Here is a 20,616-nt window from a genome sequence, read left to right on the forward strand (position 1 = left end):
CGAAAAAGCGGATTGTTGAAATATGGATATCGGAGTTTGCTTATCAACGATGAATCGGATATCCGCGAATACTAAAACAAATTTGCTTTGAAAGTCAGAGGATACAAGAGTTCTTCCAATATACGTGAAACTTCACCAAGTGACTCAATAAATTAACAATGGTCTTTTTTTTTCTTCTTTTTTTCCTTCTTTTAAATTATGACATATTGCAGTAGCGTTACGTAACAATAATATTGCGCGTTACATAGTAACAATTTGTATTTAACCAAGACACGTTTGTCGACGAGTGGCGCCATCATCAGTCGGTTAAAAATAAGCATGCTAGACATGAAAAAGCGACAGCGCCTTCAGGCGACGGACATGACATCACTGGCGTGCCAAATACTTTCGCAGCCTCGTAACGGAAGTCGTTATTTTTACCGCGACTCTTTTTCTTCCGCGCAAACCGTACTGCATGGATTCATGACAGTGCGAATCAATGAAAGTCTTTATTCATACACCGTGACTCCTGCTTTCCGCTTCTTCAGGTACAGCGTTCAACCACCATCTTTACACTCTGTGTGTTTCTGTCCTCGGGGCTATGTAGTTTATTTCCTTCCCGTTCCGGACGATCTACGCATTCGGAATGGAAACGAAGATAGACACGAATCAAAACCAGAAAATTCGAACATACCGAAGTATAGTCTATGTCGCATAATCGCATATTTCACGCCCTGTTTCGACTAGGTGCCAACTTTCCAATCCCCAATTTCGATTTGACGATTTCCATATAAATCTTCTAGAAATTCTGTTACCTCACCAAAAATAGAATACGGTCATTGTCGAAGTATTTTCAAGCATCGTGCGACTCGAACTCGCAGAGAAACGGAGCAAGAAACTCGAGAACGCTTTTAACACGAGCGTCTCGAGACTCGTGGACTCCAAGGTACGTCTTCATCCAATTACGCCTGATGCAACCGGCCACGTCCGATGTAATTGACCATTGGCGGATACTCAGAAGTGTGTCAATTTAATGTCTCAATGACACGCGTCACATTATTGTGAGCACAGCGTAGAGTGAGTCACCTCGAATTTGCAGATATAACCGATCGATACTACACTCCTGAGTTTCAATTTTGTTTTGTCGCTAATCGCAGGTACAAAGTGCAAAAGTGTCACATGAATTATTCATCGTTATACATCAACGTGATGTTTATTTATGATATGTTCATTAACATTTAAAAACGATAGACACGTGGATGAGATAACGGAGAACATAAATTTTGAGGAATTACGACCGAGAAGATGCGCACAGCGCAACAACGCGCCACTGTTCCTGCGTCAGTCGTTGAACGCTGACTCAGAGCCATGACTATGCAGCCATTGGGCCGTTGTTTTTCTTTCTGAGGCACCAGAAAGCGGCACAGCCACAGCCAAAAAGACGTCCCAGATGTCCTGCGCATTTAAATCCGGTGGCATTGCTTTACGACGTTCGTCGTTGAAATCGTTTCGTTCTGTCCTGATGCGAGTTCGTTTCCTAGAGCTTCGATCTGTCTCTGAGAAACTGCATAAAATTCTGCTACCGTAAAACATTGTGCGGCACCAGGTAAGAAACAACGTTGAAATTATGTACAATGAAAAAAATGAAATATCAGTTACTCAAAGCCAATGATCAGAAAGAAAAAATTACTAGAGTATTCAAGAGCGTAACATTGAATTTGAAATTTTGATCTAGTTGTTAGTTGAAGAAAAGAAAGATCACACGAGAAAAAGAGAAGCTATTTATTCAGAAGACATTTGCATCTACGTCTTTCAAATGGAATGAGAAGAATATTTCACAGTCGCGTAGAATCTTAGTATAGAGAGAAGTCATGAATAACAAAACTAGAATCTACGTGGATATTAACATTAGTATAGCTCGGCAGTGAAACATATTTAAATTAGATGCAAATTAGATCACGTGTGAATCTCAAATAACATGAACCAAAGATTGGAAGAATTAGAGAATAAATAACGCCAATAAGATGTACCAAAAGCATGATGTTCTTTGCATCACAAGTGGGATTAGATCGAACAAGCAATTAGAACGAACGACGCGATTAACTAAACGTTTTCTGGCGTTGACTGTACGGCTTCGTCTGCCGCAAACGCGATAAAACGCTGCTAATTCTCACTAAGGTTTCGTTCGCGAATCGTTCTCGAGGTCCTACCGAATTCCATTAACAATCCCATCCGCAGCCACCGGTTATGTCCTGCGGTATAATCTAAAGTAAGTAGCTCATCGACCAACAGTCTGCATAGACTTTCCTAGAACTTATCCTAGATTCGCGACTTTGACCGAGCGGAGTAATAATAGCAGCACAAGTGTAGAACAGCATAAAAGCCGAAGCGTTTGTGTAAAGCTTCTCCGACGATACGAAACTGGCGAAAGGAAATGAATGAGAAAGCAACGTGCGAAGAAGATTCTCGTTCGAAATCTTATCGAGAACCAAAAAGTCAAATATCACAACGATCGTTTTATATCGACTCGGTGGCCAAGTTTTCGTTGCGATGGCAACGACCGGCATAAAAGTAGCTGGACAGAAAAAAGAGAGCGTGGAAACCGAAAAAAAGCACTGGCGTGAAAAGCCCGTCTCGGACGATGCGATTCGCCGAACGGAAAGAAGTATCGAAAAATTAGCGACGTGCAAAAAGGAAGCGTTACCTCGAACGATGGTTGTGACGGGCCAATCGGAGGCATCGAGCCTCTTACAACACCACATGCCGCAGCGATGGTTTCAACGAGCCAGAAGAAAAAGAAATTCGTTAGAAAACCAGAAGGAAAACGGACGGATATATGATTTTCTCGAGAATGAACCCAGGCGTGGAGGTCGTGTCGCGGCTCGTGCGTGGAAACACACACAGTCCGGCTGGCAGTCGAAAGGGGGAGCGCAGTGAACTTGGTGTCGCGACGGAGCACGGCGCCGGCAAATGGCGTCTGTGGTCGATAGACACATCGGTGGGTGGTTGGTTTCCTCCGTTTCTACGGCGGAACGCAGCCAGGTTCGTATGGGAAACCAAAAGATGGTGTTGGGGTTGGTTGGCTGCCATGCGGTCCGTCAGGAAGACCTTGAGGTTTCGCCTCGTGCACTTTATCCTCCCCGGTTTATACCTTTAACGTCATGGCTGACGCCATTTTTCTGACGTCAATAAGATCCTCGTGGCGTAGCCTAGAAAAACGATTTTCTTCCTTGCCATCGAGAACCTTCTGCGAATCGTCCCTTTGACCGTACGTGACATTTATTACCGATTGACAAATCGGTAACTTCTATCGACAACGTTCTATCAATAATATATACACACGCGCTATAAACGTCTCCGGCGAGGAATCCGATATAAGAGAAATTACAGACAGGAGTTGTGAAATACCCAAGGTGTGAACAATCAGGCGTGCAAAGTTAATATTAACCTCGGTCGGGGTCTTACTTTCAGAGCTAAACGGTACGTATGTGTGAAGAGTTCTGGTAAGTACACCCCTGAGACCTCGGAACACGTTGCTACCGCGTCGATCGATCGATTTATGGGTTCAGCCTCGCGGTTTCGAGACGGATCTTTCTCAGCGAATCAGAGCCGACCACCACCACCACTACGGACACGAGGAAGACTCGATTTATGTGAATTTCGCCTTAATCCTTGTGCCACGACCACCGGCAAGATAACGCAGGCTGTTCGCTTGACCTTAAAAATGCTATCGGTTTCTCTTTTCCCTTGTCCCTACCACTCTTGCATTCGACGTGCCATCGAAATCTAATCATTTCGCCTGACTAACTCGCGGAAGCACCTATGCGAGACTTTAATTTAAAGCGACGAGAAGCAACGCTGGTTACCCGATAAAAGACGGACCAAGAATGCAGTCTGGGAAGGAGTCGAGGTCGTAAGGTGTTCTCTCTTGTTTTGCGTGTTTGCTATCGAATCGGGATGCTTCAGAAAGAAAATGGCGATGATACCGTGAATAAAATAGCCTCGCAGACATAAATATCAAGAGGGAAGAAAAGAGGATAGGATAAAAACTAGAGACGAGCAGTGCTAGATACCATAAGGACAGCTGGAGAAGCGAAACACCATAAAAGCAGGCGAACGCAACGGACTGACTGCCCTGGACAGGCGCAAGACGAGGTGAATGCACCAGCGTCCTTTCCGAGTCCTTTTATATAGCCGATCCACACACCCTGTCCTACCGTGTATCATTACTCTCCATTCCCCCGGTTATCGATTACACAAGTTACGAAGGCGACTCGCATCATTTTTACATTATTCGTACCCTTTAACCGGATCTGGAGGTCATGTCGCATCTATAAAATGTCTGTACAGAACTGGAGCAAGGTTAAGAAAAAGACTATGGGTCTAAGTGATCAATACTTGCGGTAGATTGGATCTACGTAAATCTCGCATGCTTTTTATAAAACAAAAGGGTCACATCTATTAAATACAAAATAATTCAATGGCAAGTAGTTCAGCCAAGAATTGTTAAACTATCCTATATTTACTACTAACGAGTGGAACGTGCAGAGTAGTGAGAATTAACGCTAGAATTACCAGGATAGTGAAAATGACTAACCCACGACTTTTCATAAAGATGTTATACAGGGTATTTTATGAACTTTGGAAGTTAATTTGAATTATTATCTGTAAATTGCATCGCTTCGTTAGGGAAGCGATCAAAACACATTTCTCTTTCCCCTTTTCAACTCCGTACAGTATTCTCGATTTCGTAACCATTTTCTCAACTTACAGCAAGTGCCATTGATGCAAATTTCGAATTGGACGACAAGGAGAGAACATCGATTTCATGATACGATCTTGTTTGAAGCAGTGCTTCCTGCTCGTGATGGTAGCGCAGGTTGGTATCATTCAATTGATAACATCGAAGTACTTCGGTAATGCGTGGAACAAGATTGCGACACGTCTCGAACAATGCGAGCCTCTTTCAACACGTCAGCCAACGTACATCCTTGAGTGTCCGGAATTGCATTTGCATATTTTGTACGTTTTATCTTGTACCTACTCGAAACACCTTCGTTCCGTGTAATGCTGTCAGTATCAAAGGAGACGTTGCTTCTCGTGCCGTACACTGTTGTACTTATGACTTTTATTATAATATAATTTCTGTGTACCTGCGTATTCACTTCTCTTTTATACATATGCGGTTTCTACATACGAGAAATAAAGAAATTAAAGACTACACAACCTGACAAATAAATAAAAATTAAATAATAATCATAACTATTCTTCTCGGTGATTGCAAAATTAAATTTGTATTTTACAATTATTAAATAAAATTATATATTATTAAATATATTAAATACTATTAATAAAAAATGATTATTAATACTATTGAATAAAAAATGATTTTTTACTTGATCGTTCACAAAATTTCCTACATCTGTCACTCATTTTCATAAAACGTACATACACGTGTTTACGAAGTTAATAAGTTGTACTAAATCAAGAAACTAACTTCTCTTTCACGACATACCAATTGAATATCGTCAATGTCGATACATCTACGTGTATTGTGCAGAATCGTAAACGACTCGCACTTAGACAAGAAGCTGCAATTGTTGAAGAAGGAGTAATAGACCGGTAATTTCGTCCAGGAAACAAAAGACGGCGCACAGAGCTCTAAACGAAGTCAGAAGGGTGCGCGAGAAGCTGAGCACGAGGTTGCTTCTACTTGGACCAAGTACACGAATAGTGGCACGGCTCGATTAAACGAGCAAATTACGGGTTTACGGTGGACCAGGAGGCCTGGTCCGGTGAAAATAAATAAAGCAGAAGACGCGGCATCCCGGTGAATTCCACGGCTACGCGGACGTGGCCCGAAGTAATTTATTGCACCTGCTGGACCCGGGCGTAATTATCCCCATGCCAAAATCCTCGAACGCGTGTCCCTTTCTTCGACTTCGTGCTGCGTCGATATCTTCGATAAAAAGAAAAAAGAACAAAAAGAAAAAGGACGGTGTTGGTTCGCTCCTCGTACTCTCCCGTTAGGACTCCACTGGCCGTTCACCGATATTTCCAACGAAAACTTCGCGTTGGCACAGACTAAAAAAAGAACCAGATGCGTGGAAAGCAATCGTATGAGAATAGTATGTAAGTGAATAAATTCTTACGATATGTATATACGAAATGATGAAGAAAAAATAAATTAACAGTAATAAGTGTGTATACGTGGTTGGATACAAGCAGGCTTCTCTAAAGTGTTTATATAGAAATTCTAGGAATAAGTAAGGGAAAGGGGGAAAAACCGACGAAGGACGTCTAATTGAGTTAAGAGCTCCGGCGTCAATTACGGGGCTCGTGGTTCTATTTATTTCCATGGCGGTTCGAAAAAAGTCTACCATGGAAAGGTGAACTTCCTCGAAGTTGCTAGAACTCCATCACTTTCGTTTTTATATAGACACCTTGTTTCTGTATAGTGTTTTCTACTGATTATTTTAACTCTTGGGAGCTATCATCGAAGGAAGTCCATAATATCGTGGATAAAATTCCATCCCAGTACATACAACGCTGTGACGATATTATTACCGACGATAATATTCATATATATACACATGTAGAACTCCTTCGCTTTTCTTCAAATTCCGATCACATTCTGTTAATGCAATAGAACCATTTATGCCAGCGATCTCGAACGGTATAATAGAAACAAAACTGAGAATAAATAGCGAGGAATCAGGATACGATAGAGACGATCGGTAGGTTGATTCGGTCAGTAGAAAGTCTCGCGATGTCGAACGACGGCTATCTAACAAAATTCCGAGAGGATCGTTCACCGGGACTAAATATACCTGAGCGCGTGCATAATTTCGAACGTGGAACGTAAACTACAACAAAGTCGAGCTGCATCGGCATTCGCACGCACTCTGTTTCCACGATATCTCATTTGCCGGTACGAGCCAGTTGTCAAGCACGAAAACACGCGGAACTTGCGGATAAAGAGTGTAAGCTCGCATTTGCAGATGGCAACGCGTGTTACCGGGCGTAATATATCGAAGCAGGCGCGGTCGCGAGCGCAACGCGCCGCTAATATCTCCGACTAGTCGCGTCGAGGAACGCGGGACCGATCTGCTCTTGTTCTGTTCCGATCGTCCCTCTTAAAAATACTTCCCTCGCCATGCTTGACCGGGAGAAAAGAGAAAACAAAGCAACGAAACGACGCGGCTCTATCTACGGAGAGAATACCGTGACGAACAATAAGAGTTCGCGTGTAGATCGCGAGGAGAATGCGTGCACTTCGAAGTCGTTTGACGAGGTAATTATCGTTCGTAAATCGTCATTACGGTTACGTCGCGTTACAAACCAGCTACCGGTACAATCGTTTTTCCGATCCCGCTACCCGGTGTCACGTTAAGCTCCTGTATTTCGAATCACGATCATTTGTCCATGATTTATCTCACGTTCCTGAGGCCTTTCGTCTTTTATTTCGCGCCAATAGCAGTCTAACTCAATCCTACAATTATTACAAATCAGATTATGATATAGTATGAGAAAATCCACAATGTATATTATACGTAATTGCACAAAGTATTTATAGTAAGTTATTTGTTACAATATTAAGAAAATAAAAGATTTAAATACTGTTCCGCTGTTCGTAATCATAAAAAACCTGTATATGCATGAACATTCTACATTCTAATTATAATAAGTTAAAAATAAACAGACCTTATAGTCCGACTAACAGTACTTTGAATATTGAAATAAATATTCAAATACCCACCACAGTAGATAATAATCTATAAACAGTGCAAGATATCAATTTGCTTAAATTATAGGATAAATACAAAGTATAGAAATTGGAGGATTAAGCCAGCTGCAGCTATCGAATCGATATAGGATCGACCAATAAACATCAGTTCAAGATTGTTATTATATCGAGCCAATTATTATTATTATATTGAGCTTCTGGGAGATTTGTACGAGATTATATTCAATATCGACGCACGCAAGATATTCTCCACAATTTTCATATTATTAGATATTTAAGTATCATCGATCGTTCTATCGTGCAATTATCGGCTCAAATCAGGGATAATCGATATTAATCGTCTTATGTAAGAATGCTTAATTGATCGGACTAGGCTAATTCGTTCGTTGGATAAACCAGGGCGCAAGTAACACCTAAAACAGTCTCATTATACTATTTACGTAAGCGTAGCCGATGACTTCGAATTATTGGTTGAGATAAACAAGTGAATTTCTTGTAGGTGCACTTTGTTGCAGGACAACGCAGCGAATTGCGCGAAATTACTCTCGAATCAGAGCGGTTCTCGGTTGGCAACGGTGGCGAACCTCGAAGACGATGTAGAGTGTAGAGAGTCGGTGAAAAGCAACGCGCGATTCGCCGCGTGTTGGCTATTTTCGCGTCTGGGCTTTCCAGAACCTGACCCACCGACTACATTCCTTTCAACGAGCGCCTGGCGCTGCTGAAAAAATTAGCCGCGAAACGCACTTCGACGCCTACACAAGCGACAACTTGTCGCCGAAATATTGTAATTTCATAAGTGATAAATAGGTTTTCGAAATGGCAGACTTTGCCATAACACGCAGGCAAGTCGACTTGTGTTGGAAAGTGTTGAACCAAAAGATAAAGATCGAAAGAGATATTGAAGACAGATGAAGGTGTTAAGGCGTATTATTTATATATAATTCCTTTGTGATGAAATCTATGATTTTTGTGGAAAAATTTAAGTCTCGAAATGCCATTGGCACGATACATTCCTAGATTAATTCAATTTATAAATCTGAAAGAAATATTAAATGAAATAAATCTATAAATAATGTGTGGTTTCATAATGAAAAATAATCTATGGAAATCCTAATTGATTTCGTGATATAAAAAATGATTCGTTGTTCTTATCAAGCCACTTAACATAGCCACTGGATATTTATTTATTTTTCGCAACAGAATACATAACTAGTGTTTAAATTAAAGGAAATCAAACGATTAATTCTAAAGGAAGACGATAGAATTTTAAACAAACTATTCTAAACACACGTAACGATCGAAGGAGAATGAAAGCAGAACCCCATCTTGTTTTCCTACGATTTGCCGTGAATTTTACGCGAACAAATAACTTTCACGGCACCCCGAGGCTTCGTTGCAACGAGGACAAGTTCAAGGCGTGCCGCGGAAACGGAAATACGTTTTCGCGAAACATCCGGTCCAGACCGGACACACAATTCTTAGAATAGACAGTTATATTCTGCGCCGCTACTAAAGCGCAATGGAATCTCAATAACTGAGTTCACAGATGATCACAGATTCACATAAATGATCGATAAGACGGTATCATCGTGCAATCGCGTGAAACTGAACGATTTGCCCATTGAGCATTAAACGAAAGGAACATGGGATGTTTGTAATTTGTTACGATCGGGATATCGCTCTAGCTGGTGGAATCGGCTTGGCTCGAACACGATTTCATCTGCCATGTACGATCGTTCAATGTATACCACGACTCAACCAGTTCATTATGAAACCGAAGCTATAATTAATCGCTAAGCTACGTACAGTGTAGTTGCCAAGAGTCCGACGTGTTAGCAAATCCATTAATTGACCCGTTTCATTAACCGGAATATACTTAACGTAATATCCCCTTTGCGATCGCTCTGCGAATAAAAACAGACGAGAGAAGAGTTTCTCGCAGAAAAACGATCAGCTGTGGTATCGTTCAGCCTGGTTAAAAATCATTTCGATTCGTACAAGCTCGCAGAGCACCACGACCAATCGATTTTTTCCCCGGGCCGTAACGGTAAAGAGCCCGAAGTGAAAGTACAAAGACAAACATGCCGCGCTTAAATTGTTCGTAATCTCTAGAATAGCTTTAATGCTCGACAGTGATCTAGTGGCTGGCGCGTGCAACCGGTTTTCATCATTCGATGAGAAAACATTGTTGGCGAAGAAGGGAGGGGAGAAAAAAAGTATTCGATTCTTGATATAAATTTCTATGAATGGCCCCGGACATTTAAGTAAGCGCGTTCTTGTAAGCTCTGTGCGCGACACAACCCTCTCGATCAAACGTGACGTACCCTCGCCCGCTTGTGCACGATTCGTGGAACATGAACGAACACAGAGAGAAAGAGAGGGAGAGACAGAGAGAGTGCGCGCGAAGGGGAGATCGTTCGTCAACTATTTTTACGATAAATTAAACTCGCGACTCGCGAGAGGTGACGCGGCGCGAACTCGTCGACGCGAAAAAATTCGACGCTTTCTCCGCTAGCTGATATATCGATGCATAGTTTAATGCCGCGTTTCATAATCCTTGAATGCTACTCGATAGTGGCGATAACCATTTATTATTCGTGGAAATGTAGTTTGAAAAGGTCGTGGTACGGAGCGATCGCTTGTTGCCGGTCGAGTGGCGAATTCCACCGAGTTCAATACCAATTCTCCTTCGACACTCAAGAATGTCAAACGGCAACGATTATCGGATTTTCCGTTCTTTAAATACCTGCCGCGTATTTTTAGATGCGCGCAGTGGGTTCGGCGCCGTGGAAAGCAAGGGAAACTTTTTCACTGAGTGGAATGAACGCTGAACGACATCAGCGAACCATGAAGGCGAAGAAAAAAAAAGAAATCGAGCAACGTTAAGGATGGTAGATAAGGAAAAGGAATTGAATTAGACGATAGACGTCCTTGAAATGAAGTAGCGTTGTACTGACCATGCAGTTACCACTGAGCCTGGCTCCATCCAAGAAACCTACGGTTTCTCGCGATGGACGCTGAATATTCCGAGCTTCCGTACGTAAAAGAATTCGCCACGACTATCTTTGCAAACCGAGATCTTCCTCGGTTCGCGCACGGGTAAGCTTCCACTATATTTAACTCGGTTATGCAGGAGAGCTGTTCTTTTCATGATACGTGATACAGAACATAATTCGATATTTGCCTTTCTTATCGCGTATTCTACCGAAGCACATAAATTTTAATACAGACAAATTATCTTGCTTCAAAGTTTCTCGTAAACAATATTCTCTTGGACGATGTACAACGTGTGCAAAAGTTCGAGACGTCGAACAAACACCGGTGGAAGAAAACGGTACGAAACGAAGCAGAAGCTGACACAAGGTAAATTAACGATAAGAGGAAGATTAATATTCCACAATTCTGTTGTAATAGGATCAGCAACAAGAAACTTGTTCCGTTAAACTCGTTTAAGTGTTAAATACGTGATTCTATCGTCCCACGAGAAAACGCTTTGAACCCTTTAATCATATCCGGCCTGTGAAGTCAATGAAACGTAACCGTTTCCAAGTTTAAGCTAGTTTGAAGCAACGTAAAGCACTCACGCTTTGAACATATATTGCAAAACCAGGTAGGTAAATAGATGAAGTTTTGTTTGAAGCACTTTATAGAAATGCCTCGTTGAGAAATGTATCGTCGATGACTGCTGGAAATTCGAGATATTTATTACGTTGATGTCGCCAGGCTCTATAAGAAGAGACACGACAGGCAACGCGGTGGACACGTCAGGTGGTACACGAGGAACTCCGATCGAGTAGCTCGAGAATCGTAACAAAGAGATTTATCGGTCGATCGAGCGCGACGAATAAAAAGCAGGGGGGGATAAAACAAGTTGAACCTCGTACCAAACGCTTCCACCTGGTGACTGAATCGTAAATCAAACTGAAGGAATTCAGCTTAGAAGGAAAACAGATCTGCCTTCTGCAGTGAAAGCAAATATCTATTCAACGGAATACCAATTTCGCAATGCATACCGATCTTCTGATAAGCATCGTTATAAAGAAAGTAGGATGTACAATTGATAGTAATGCTTGAACAAGGCAATTCCAGATATACGCAGATTTTTTCCTTCGGAAATTTAGGTCAATTGCGTGCTGATTTCGTATCAATTTATTCAACTTTTCACTTACTGCGTTGTCTATAGAAAAGAGGACAGAATGGAACCTCTGCAGTAACTATCAACATTTACCGCTATCGGAAAGTCACGAGAGACACGTTGTATGCCATCGATTTATATTCTCAACTATACGCATGTAAATACGCACAATGTTCTTTTTCTTTTTTGATCGTCAGAGAATTTACATTAATCGTGAAAATAGACGAATCTCTCGTAAAGATAGCAAAGATAAATACGACCAAGATAAAGACTCTTAATCAACAAATCAAAAATTCTACACGAATTTTCAACATTTAGTTCAAAGATTTGCCGCACATCGTTAAAAAGATAAGTAAAACTGAACTAGAAAGAAAATAAAATTGTAAGGCTAATAAATCACTACTAGAAAAAGGAACGAATAGTATTCAGAGGAAAATAACACGGTGAAAATGTAGTTCGTCCATCCGGTCCGACGACCTAGACCGAGTGCCGAGACGACGGGTTACGAGAGGCCTTCACCTTGACCTTGAAGAGCACCGACCGTCCTAGCAAAGGTGAACCGGACAGACAAACCGAGAGGAGCCTTTACCTGCCTTGTGTCTGTTCAACTCGCCACGTAAGTATAATGCACGATTTCCGTGCTTATGTAAGTCGAAACATTTTTATCACGTACACGTCATCATCGCGGCCAGAGTCTTACCATTGCCTGCCTCTTCCCCACCCTTTGCCCGATAACGTTGTTCCGTGCATCGGTATTTGCGCCATATTAATACCATCTCACTGTTCATTCTGCTACAAGTGACCTTCATTAGCAATTCACTGAATAATGGTTTCTAATTACGCTGATTGAGAGTAACATATTTGTATTTCATTTACTGCCGAGTTACGCGTTAGCTTGGCATTCTTCCCCTTCTAATCGAGCCATCCTTTGTAATTGGTTTTAAATAAGCGACTAAGCAACACAGAGCTACTCCTCATGTTGGTAGAGTTTTAATTAGAATCACACGTTTACAGCCAATGATAGATTCCAATTGACCGTAATAAACCTTTTAAAATAACTTCTGACAATTATACGCTAATTTAGAAGAACGAATCAGTCGATACAAGTAACGCTTCGCTGGCCATCATTGATTGAATCATTACGATCAAGATCTTCTATAATATTCCTATTGAGCCAAGTTATCGAGACTTTCTACAATTATCAATTATCCGCAACACATTTATCCATGAATGTGCCTAGTACCATCTAATAACATTTCTTACATTGGTTTGAAAAAAAAAAAAAATGGCTATTGGAATAAAATTTCTTTTAACGCCTGACGGACCTCAAACACCAGTTGTCGAGTCACACTCGCCCAGCAGCATTCCACTTTCAGGGTCATCGGCAACTTTTGCGTGTTTCAATCACTCGATTACGCGTCCCCATGATTTCATTAGTATGTTACGGAACTAATTACTATCTATATTTCGTTAGTATGTTACTTCGACGAGTTTTCCTGGTCGGTTACAAATAAATCAAGAACAAACCGTATGGTATCAAACGGCTACGTACTGATACGTTATCAAGCAACCATATGTCGCTCGAAAGAAACCCGACTGATATCTTCAATAAATGTAAATAAAAAGATAACCATGATTTATAATCGAGAACAAAAAATTTTCTATTATTTTAAATTAACTTTCAATAATACGCATTTTGTATGTGGAATTTTTATTCAAAATTATGTCACTTCCGAAGAATCGTCATTTGTTAAATAATTACACTGGGTCTTTACGTAGATTGATATATTTATGGATATTTTTATGTCACGGATGCCATATTCAGGATATTTTATGTATCTTTTTACGTTGTATACATTCTATGCATTTTTGCAATTTTAAATTTCCTAATTATAACAATTTGGATATTTTATATATCTTTGCATATTATGTACGTATATATTTATATGCATATCGTGGCATATATAAATTCTCCATAAATGAATAAATCTTCATAAATAACCTAAGCTGAGTAGCACGTTTAAATTAACCAGAAATAGAAAAAGAGAGAGAGAATTATGTCACGGATAGTTTTTTCCCACATATGGTCGGAATGCATAACTCGAAAGGAGGGAAACTTGAGGAACGACTTTCTTCGAGACGTTTCAAGAGATTTCGTTCCTTTCAAGGAAGCAACGACAAGATGCGCGTCGACTTTTCGCGAAATCGAACAAGTGCTCGAGAAGAGTCGAGTTACTCTCACGATACGACGCATGATGCTCCGTGTCTAACTCACGGAAGACCACCCATAAACTGGACAAACGAGTCGAAAGGGAATTGAATCTGAACAAGTAATTAGCGTTGCAGTCGTTCGCCAAAGACTCTCCTCTATCGTTTCGTTCGCACGACTCTTTTTCTCTCGGACAATATATATAGCCCATAATCTACTTTTCTTCTAATATCGCACGCAAGCTTGCCAAGTGTCTAGATGATTAACGATACCGCGATATGCATCAACGGTGAGCGATTTGCAGCAGCACGCTAGAATCGAGCATGGTAAATCGTACAGAACGTGGACAGGGAGATAATGAGCTAATTCCATCACTAAGTTAAGCGACCAAACGCAAGAAACTCTGGACAGTCGAGTAATTTTCTTTGATCGTTCCTGGAATTCTTACGACGACCATCGTCAAGAAAATATGAGATACCGTCACATTCCATGCATACAGTGTCCTTGAGCAGCGTTCCAGAACTAGCCTTTCTCAGTATTGTGAGAGCAATACTAGGAAAATTGGAACTCTTTCGATCACGACTCTTATACAGCAGCTTACCAAAGCATTCTGACACTCGTCAGAATACATATATTCATAAAAGAAAAATCTTTTAAAATATCGATATATTATGTATATTATACGAAACATTTTTCAAATTCATTGTATTTGATTGGAAGGTAAATTTGGAGAACAGTCTTTGCAACGTCGTTAATGTTTTCTGCACTCTTCGATTTATCAAGTTCATCAATGTCGCTTCTGAACAAGTCAGACCAATCCTTAGCAACACAATCATGACAGTCACGTCCTGCCGCAAGTACTAAGTACAATGAAACTCGAAAATGCTCCACATAACACACACGCGCGCGCAACATACACATACAAAAGCCTTCTATGCTAAGTGTTCAAATACCTTCATGAATCACTGCAGATCGTACATCCGTAGCTTACACTCGATATAAAACCGATAGAAAGAAAAAAGAAGGTAAAATCGAAAGTTTCGTAGTCGATCGGAATGGAATGTAATGGAAATAGCTGTTGGATGTTGATCGAAATAAAACAGTCAAGACGTCGGCAGTACACGAGGCAAATTAGCATGCCGCTCATTGACATCGAGGTATATAGGTTGAAGCATCGTATCACGGAGATGGCGAAGGTAGTCACACCCTGCTGACTAAAGTGACGTTAAGTAGGCCTTTGCATTTAACATCATTGGCCTCCACACGTCGCGGCAGTGGCTGGCTGAGTAACTCGCTCGTTCCAGCCGTTCTACGGAGTTCTGTGTCTGTCAGGTTTATGTAATCGGGTAATGGAACGTGGGCGAGGTCGTCCATCTTGCCTTTCCTCGCGTCTTCGACCATATTACGTGAAACGTCGATGGACGCCTGATGGATTCGTTCTGGTCAACGAGACGCGTGAAGAACCCTTCAACAACGATCATTACAAATACCGGTGCTCGTTTGACACGATTCCCGCGTCTTCACAGTGAGAAACAATGTTGTTCATCAGACATATAAAAGACAACTAAAACTGCATTCTTCGATAAACTAGCGATTCTTTGTGGTTTCTCTGTCTAGTGTTTCTACATAGTAAGATTGCTGTCACCGTGTTGGTCAAATCATTTGTATACAGATTAACACACCGACGTATGTTCCAAATACCATTTAGTCATATTCCATCTACGTTACCGAATAAGCAATTTCGTGGAGCATAATGGAAATCCATCAAGGTGAACGACCTAGCCGAACCGCTGTCGATATCTAGAAAACCGTTCTCAGAAGTTTCCTCGTTTGTTAGCATTCGATCTGCAACGACGATTGCACAAGGGTCAGCCGAGGAGAAAGCCTCGAGACAAGTTCGTTTACACGTGGGTGGTTTCAGAGTCTCGAACGCCGATTAGAGAATTAGGTGTCTTATTGTACCGGGCGAGTCGTTTAACCCCAGCACGAGTCGACGATTATCGACGAACCAATCGCGTATTTATCGGAACATGTTTAACCATACGAAACGTCCAAACAACATCTGATAGCATCGACTTGTCGCCGTTAAGAATCAATGAGATTTTTAAGCATCGCCGACTACGTATCTATCTCTGATCTGACGCACGACAGGCCACCGAACATAAAAAGGAAGCCAAAAACACAGAACAGGACCAATGAGCGATACCAATTGGAACTATATAAATAGCTGTTTCTAGAATCAGATGCACGCAGTTCGAAAAACGAATCAACAAAAACGCAACGTAGTTAATGTGTCCGTCAGCGAAACCGTGTCGTTTCAGTTTATCGATGTTAATTACAGTTATAACTAAGGATCTATCGGAAATCGTGATCTATAAATGAAGGTCATAAATCGAACACGTCGTTCGAGCGATCGTCTATTTATCGAGACACTTTAATTAATCACGCAGAGTGCCTCCAATCATAGCAATGTATGATTAAATGAAAATAAGCTAGAGAACTGGCATAAGAGAACAAACGTCCGTGGCGATGCTAATTAAGCCATATATAGGAACGATAACGTATCCTGTTCCAAATATTGCCACTGTCTCTACGAATCTAAGCTTACAGACACTCCGTCGAGAAAAAGCACGAAAGCCATTTGGGCCGCGCGCGCGAGCTTGCCAAGCAATTAAAAGGAATTTAACGAGCCCCTTATCTTCAAGCGGAGTGCGATTCAGAAAATTAGTCGGACACGCTTAAGGAAGCTCATCGTTTCCGCGGGAAGTTTAATACCTCTCTACCACGAAATTGAAGAATTCCATCGGCGATTGACCTTCCTTTTCCCCTTTCTGTACTCCTCGTGCATATATACGAACACGTCACGGTGGAGTCTACCTTATTCAACGTGGAAATAATGGAAATAATTAAAGTTCTTCTGTTCACGGATACTAATGAGTAGCCGAAACGGCTTGCTGCGTCTTTTAATATGACTCTGGCCGTGTATCTCGCTCGTGATTCGCGCGGACACGTTTTAATAAGGTCGTTCTACATACAATTATTACGTGTTTTTACTAACAAGCTTACTAACAACTATCCATCGGCATTCATAAACCTATATATTACACGTACTTCTTTATCAGATTAGTGAACGTTATCGACTAAATAGCGAGATACTATAATCAAAGGAAATTTCTATCAAAATATGTGATAATTCTGTATTCGTACGTAATAACTCTTGAAAATATCGTGCACAAATTGCTTACGATCTTTTCAAGATACTACGAGTCTTTCGACAACTCTAATTTATCAGTAAATAACATTCGTAGCCGCTCAGTCGGATAAATTGATTTAAGATACGGACTCGATCGGTATTTTTCCATTTTCATTTCTTGTTTCCTAACTTGGAGCGCAATGCTCGATCAAGAAGGAAGTAATTCTGGCGTAGTTTTTGGTGTTAAAGATCGATACCAAAACGCAACCAAGGTACGATTAGCCGGCCGTACGTGGGAGCTGTTCAAATATAACAGCGAGAAATTATTGGTCGAGATAACAGGCTACACAGTACCGTTTTCCCCGGCATGGATTCTGTGATTACCGATACGAACTCAAGATCGGTGGCGCACCTCCTATCGTGAGAAACTTTCTCAGGAATTAAGCCTTCTCCCTCGACCTGTACGCGAGTGTCACGCGTCCAGGTGTCCCACCTGAACACGCCTATCCTTCAACCTCGAAAAACCGCAACGAGATGCTTGCAAATTGCGTTCGTTAACCCTCTTTGCACCGGTATCAGCTTCGATCTGGCTATCTCGATCGGCTTGGAATTAATCCCTGTGAAATGTCCTCAGCGTGGGAACGAGGCATCGTACCGATCTCGCGTAACGTTTTATTCATTGCACCGTTGAAATTGTCGAGACTCGTTTAAGCATTTTAGACGACGACGGCGGAATTCTGTCACAAAACGACGGATGCGATAATCGTCGTGCTAATAACACACCGCATTGAAACGCTGTCATCGAGAACCGAGGCGAAAAAGAGAACGATTTGATTTTCATCGTGGTCGATTCGCAATATAGCGGATGTAAACATCGCGTAAAACGAATAAAATACAGGTTTAATTCCCGTGACCGAAAGCGGTCAAGTACGAAATATTAACACAGTACAAGATCTCCTTATCCTCGAATCATCGGATTGCTCGTTGCAGGAATCGCTCGATCCTCGAGGATCGCCATACGTGGCGATAATTACATTAATTTTCTTCACGCGGCATGAGCTCTCGTATAAACAAACAGAAAAACTGGCAGCCAAGATGAAACTTTAATTAGCGAATCTCAGCAACTGGATCTCTCGTTACGAGGAATAGAATGGAAGCAACAACCGATACGAATTACCGTAACTTACGACTTGCCGATACGAAAAAAGGTACGGCCAGTTTTTATGTGAGACGATTATATACATTATACATATTAAACTCACCGCGTGTAAGACTAACTAAGTTTATACTGAAACCATCGTTGGAAGATCAGCTTTTATTTGCTTACCTGAAATAAATAAAACATATTTGGATTAACACGTATACAACAATCAAGATTAGAAGAACTAATAAAACATTCGACTTAATAAACAACTCGAACTAGCCAACCAATCAAACAGCCATATATCGCGGAACATCACATCGGATCACCATGCTTGATAAAGAGTAACGCCTTTCTCGGAGCCTAGAAAGCCTCGACCATCCCATTAGAAACGCACGAAAACAGTCTCAATAACGCCAATTAATAATACCACACGGAACTTTCTATTATATATTACTGACGAGGCTAACCGGTAACCCTAACGTGATCGTGACCGCGATTTCTACGCCAAGTTCTCTGAGAAACGACACAATCCGCCTAATATGATATACATAGGCACTCGACGATTTACCCAGGTAAGTTTATGCATTTCTACGAATCGTCGGCTTGAAGCGGATCTCCGTGATCTTCGTGTATCGTATCGTTCCATACACGGCGATCAAATCATCGTAAAAAGCGTACAACGTACCAATTCAGTTTAGTTTCACGCTACGCTTCGCCGTGTATACGGGTAGCCTCCGGAGAAATATATGCAAACTCGAGGAGTCGATTTATTCGGTTTCCGGATTCAATATCTATACCGATTACTTTTCTTTTTAGTGGAAATATCGCACACGCATTACGCTACGAAGACGGAATCAAGCGTAACTATAGTTGAAACGATTACAGTCGATATATTAGTGATTGGTCTCGATATTCCCCGTCCGTTTTCTCTGTCACGCGATATTACTGCCTCTGGCTACCAAATTAACATCAGGAAAAATATCCGATCTTTTTTTTGAAAATATGAAGATACCATTGAATATCCTTTTATGTTAATAAAATTGAGAGGCTCGAACGAACTGTATATAATGGCAAGTTTTATTAACTACCACGATGCTGTATACTTATGTGTAGATACATATAATACATTTCATGCCACGCAAATAATATTTGTTTTTCATGCAATCAGTTTGCAGCTAGTAACATAAAAGTATATCTTCCTCCTATAGATTGAAATATTTTTTGTAAAGAGTAACTATCAATTTAAATACAAAAACTTTCTTCTCAAATATATGACATTTTACGTAATAGGATTAAGTAAAGGAATATATACGTGAAAAACACGTACGTTGCGTGACCGACGCGGAACATCTACATAATTCGCATTTCCTTGCAATACTTGATTACAGCTCGTATTCATTTGCGCTTCGCATATACTGCATATACAATCGTATGTTTTATCCCTTCATTAATTTGTTAAACATCTTGAATCTTCATCTTGTGAATTGGATAATATGCCAATCAATTTCGATTTGTCTGACAATGAAAGAAACTACCTACTGCAGTCTAGTACAACCGAACGGATCTATATAATTTTGTAACACGGCGTAATAGCATATTAACTGCACACATAATTATCTACGTATTTGGATACAATTTGATCACAATTTGCAGTTTAAAAAAATGAAATTTTTGCATGATCTTAATTCGAAGGTCAAAGACCGTACGTATAAATGTGATATTTATAAAATTTTATTTACTTTATAAATAAGATATTTCTTTCCACTCATGGTAAATTCACCTATCGACTCTGGTCATCCTGAGACTTTGTAGACTTCGAATACTCGTTTGTTCGTAGCGTTTCGTGCTCGTTACATCTTGCCACGGGTCACGAAGGCGTAGAGCAAAACGGGGAATGATGTAACGCAAAAATACGAGCGCGAACGAGGAGCGGGCACTCGCGGCAAATTAGTCGGCTTCTAACGAGAGAGGCGCAGCAATTTGTTGAGCGTTCCACGCAAATAGCTGTGCGAATAGGTCAGCCATGTAACGCGAGCGCCGACCAGCCACGCAACGCTCCGCGAGATCGGGCTACGTAAAATCGATTTATTATCGAAAACACGTCGAAGAGCGACGGCCCGTTCGAGATTCCCCAATCGACTAATGCCCTTTATATTCCATCTCTTTTTTCACTTCTTCTCTCGGTATTTAAACGTTCGGAGAGAAACGC

The 20,616-nt window shown here is 41.0% G+C and overlaps 2 protein-coding genes across 11 annotated transcripts in view; one reads left to right on the top strand and one right to left on the bottom strand.

Annotated features, from left to right (window-relative positions):
• Nucleotides 1–20,616, bottom strand: part of LOC132908360 (ensconsin) — a 202,878-nt gene that overhangs the window by 165,591 nt on the left and 16,671 nt on the right. For 3 of the 10 annotated variants that reach the window (XM_060962333.1, XM_060962328.1, XM_060962322.1), the window contains exon 1: nucleotides 2,684–2,756. The exons of the other annotated variants lie outside the window; for them this stretch is intronic. In XM_060962333.1, the coding sequence (XP_060818316.1) occupies nucleotides 2,684–2,741 (58 nt within the window). In that variant the 5' untranslated portion in view covers nucleotides 2,742–2,756. Of the gene's footprint in view, nucleotides 1–2,683; nucleotides 2,757–20,616 lie in introns of those variants that run through there. 10 annotated transcript variants of the gene reach the window in all.
• LOC132908395 (uncharacterized) overlaps nucleotides 1–20,616 on the top strand; it is an 82,702-nt gene that overhangs the window by 28,778 nt on the left and 33,308 nt on the right. The gene's annotated exons all lie outside the window — the stretch shown is intronic.

This window comes from Bombus pascuorum, chromosome 6 (assembly GCF_905332965.1).
Source record: "Bombus pascuorum chromosome 6, iyBomPasc1.1, whole genome shotgun sequence".
NCBI lineage: Eukaryota > Metazoa > Arthropoda > Insecta > Hymenoptera > Apidae > Bombus > Bombus pascuorum.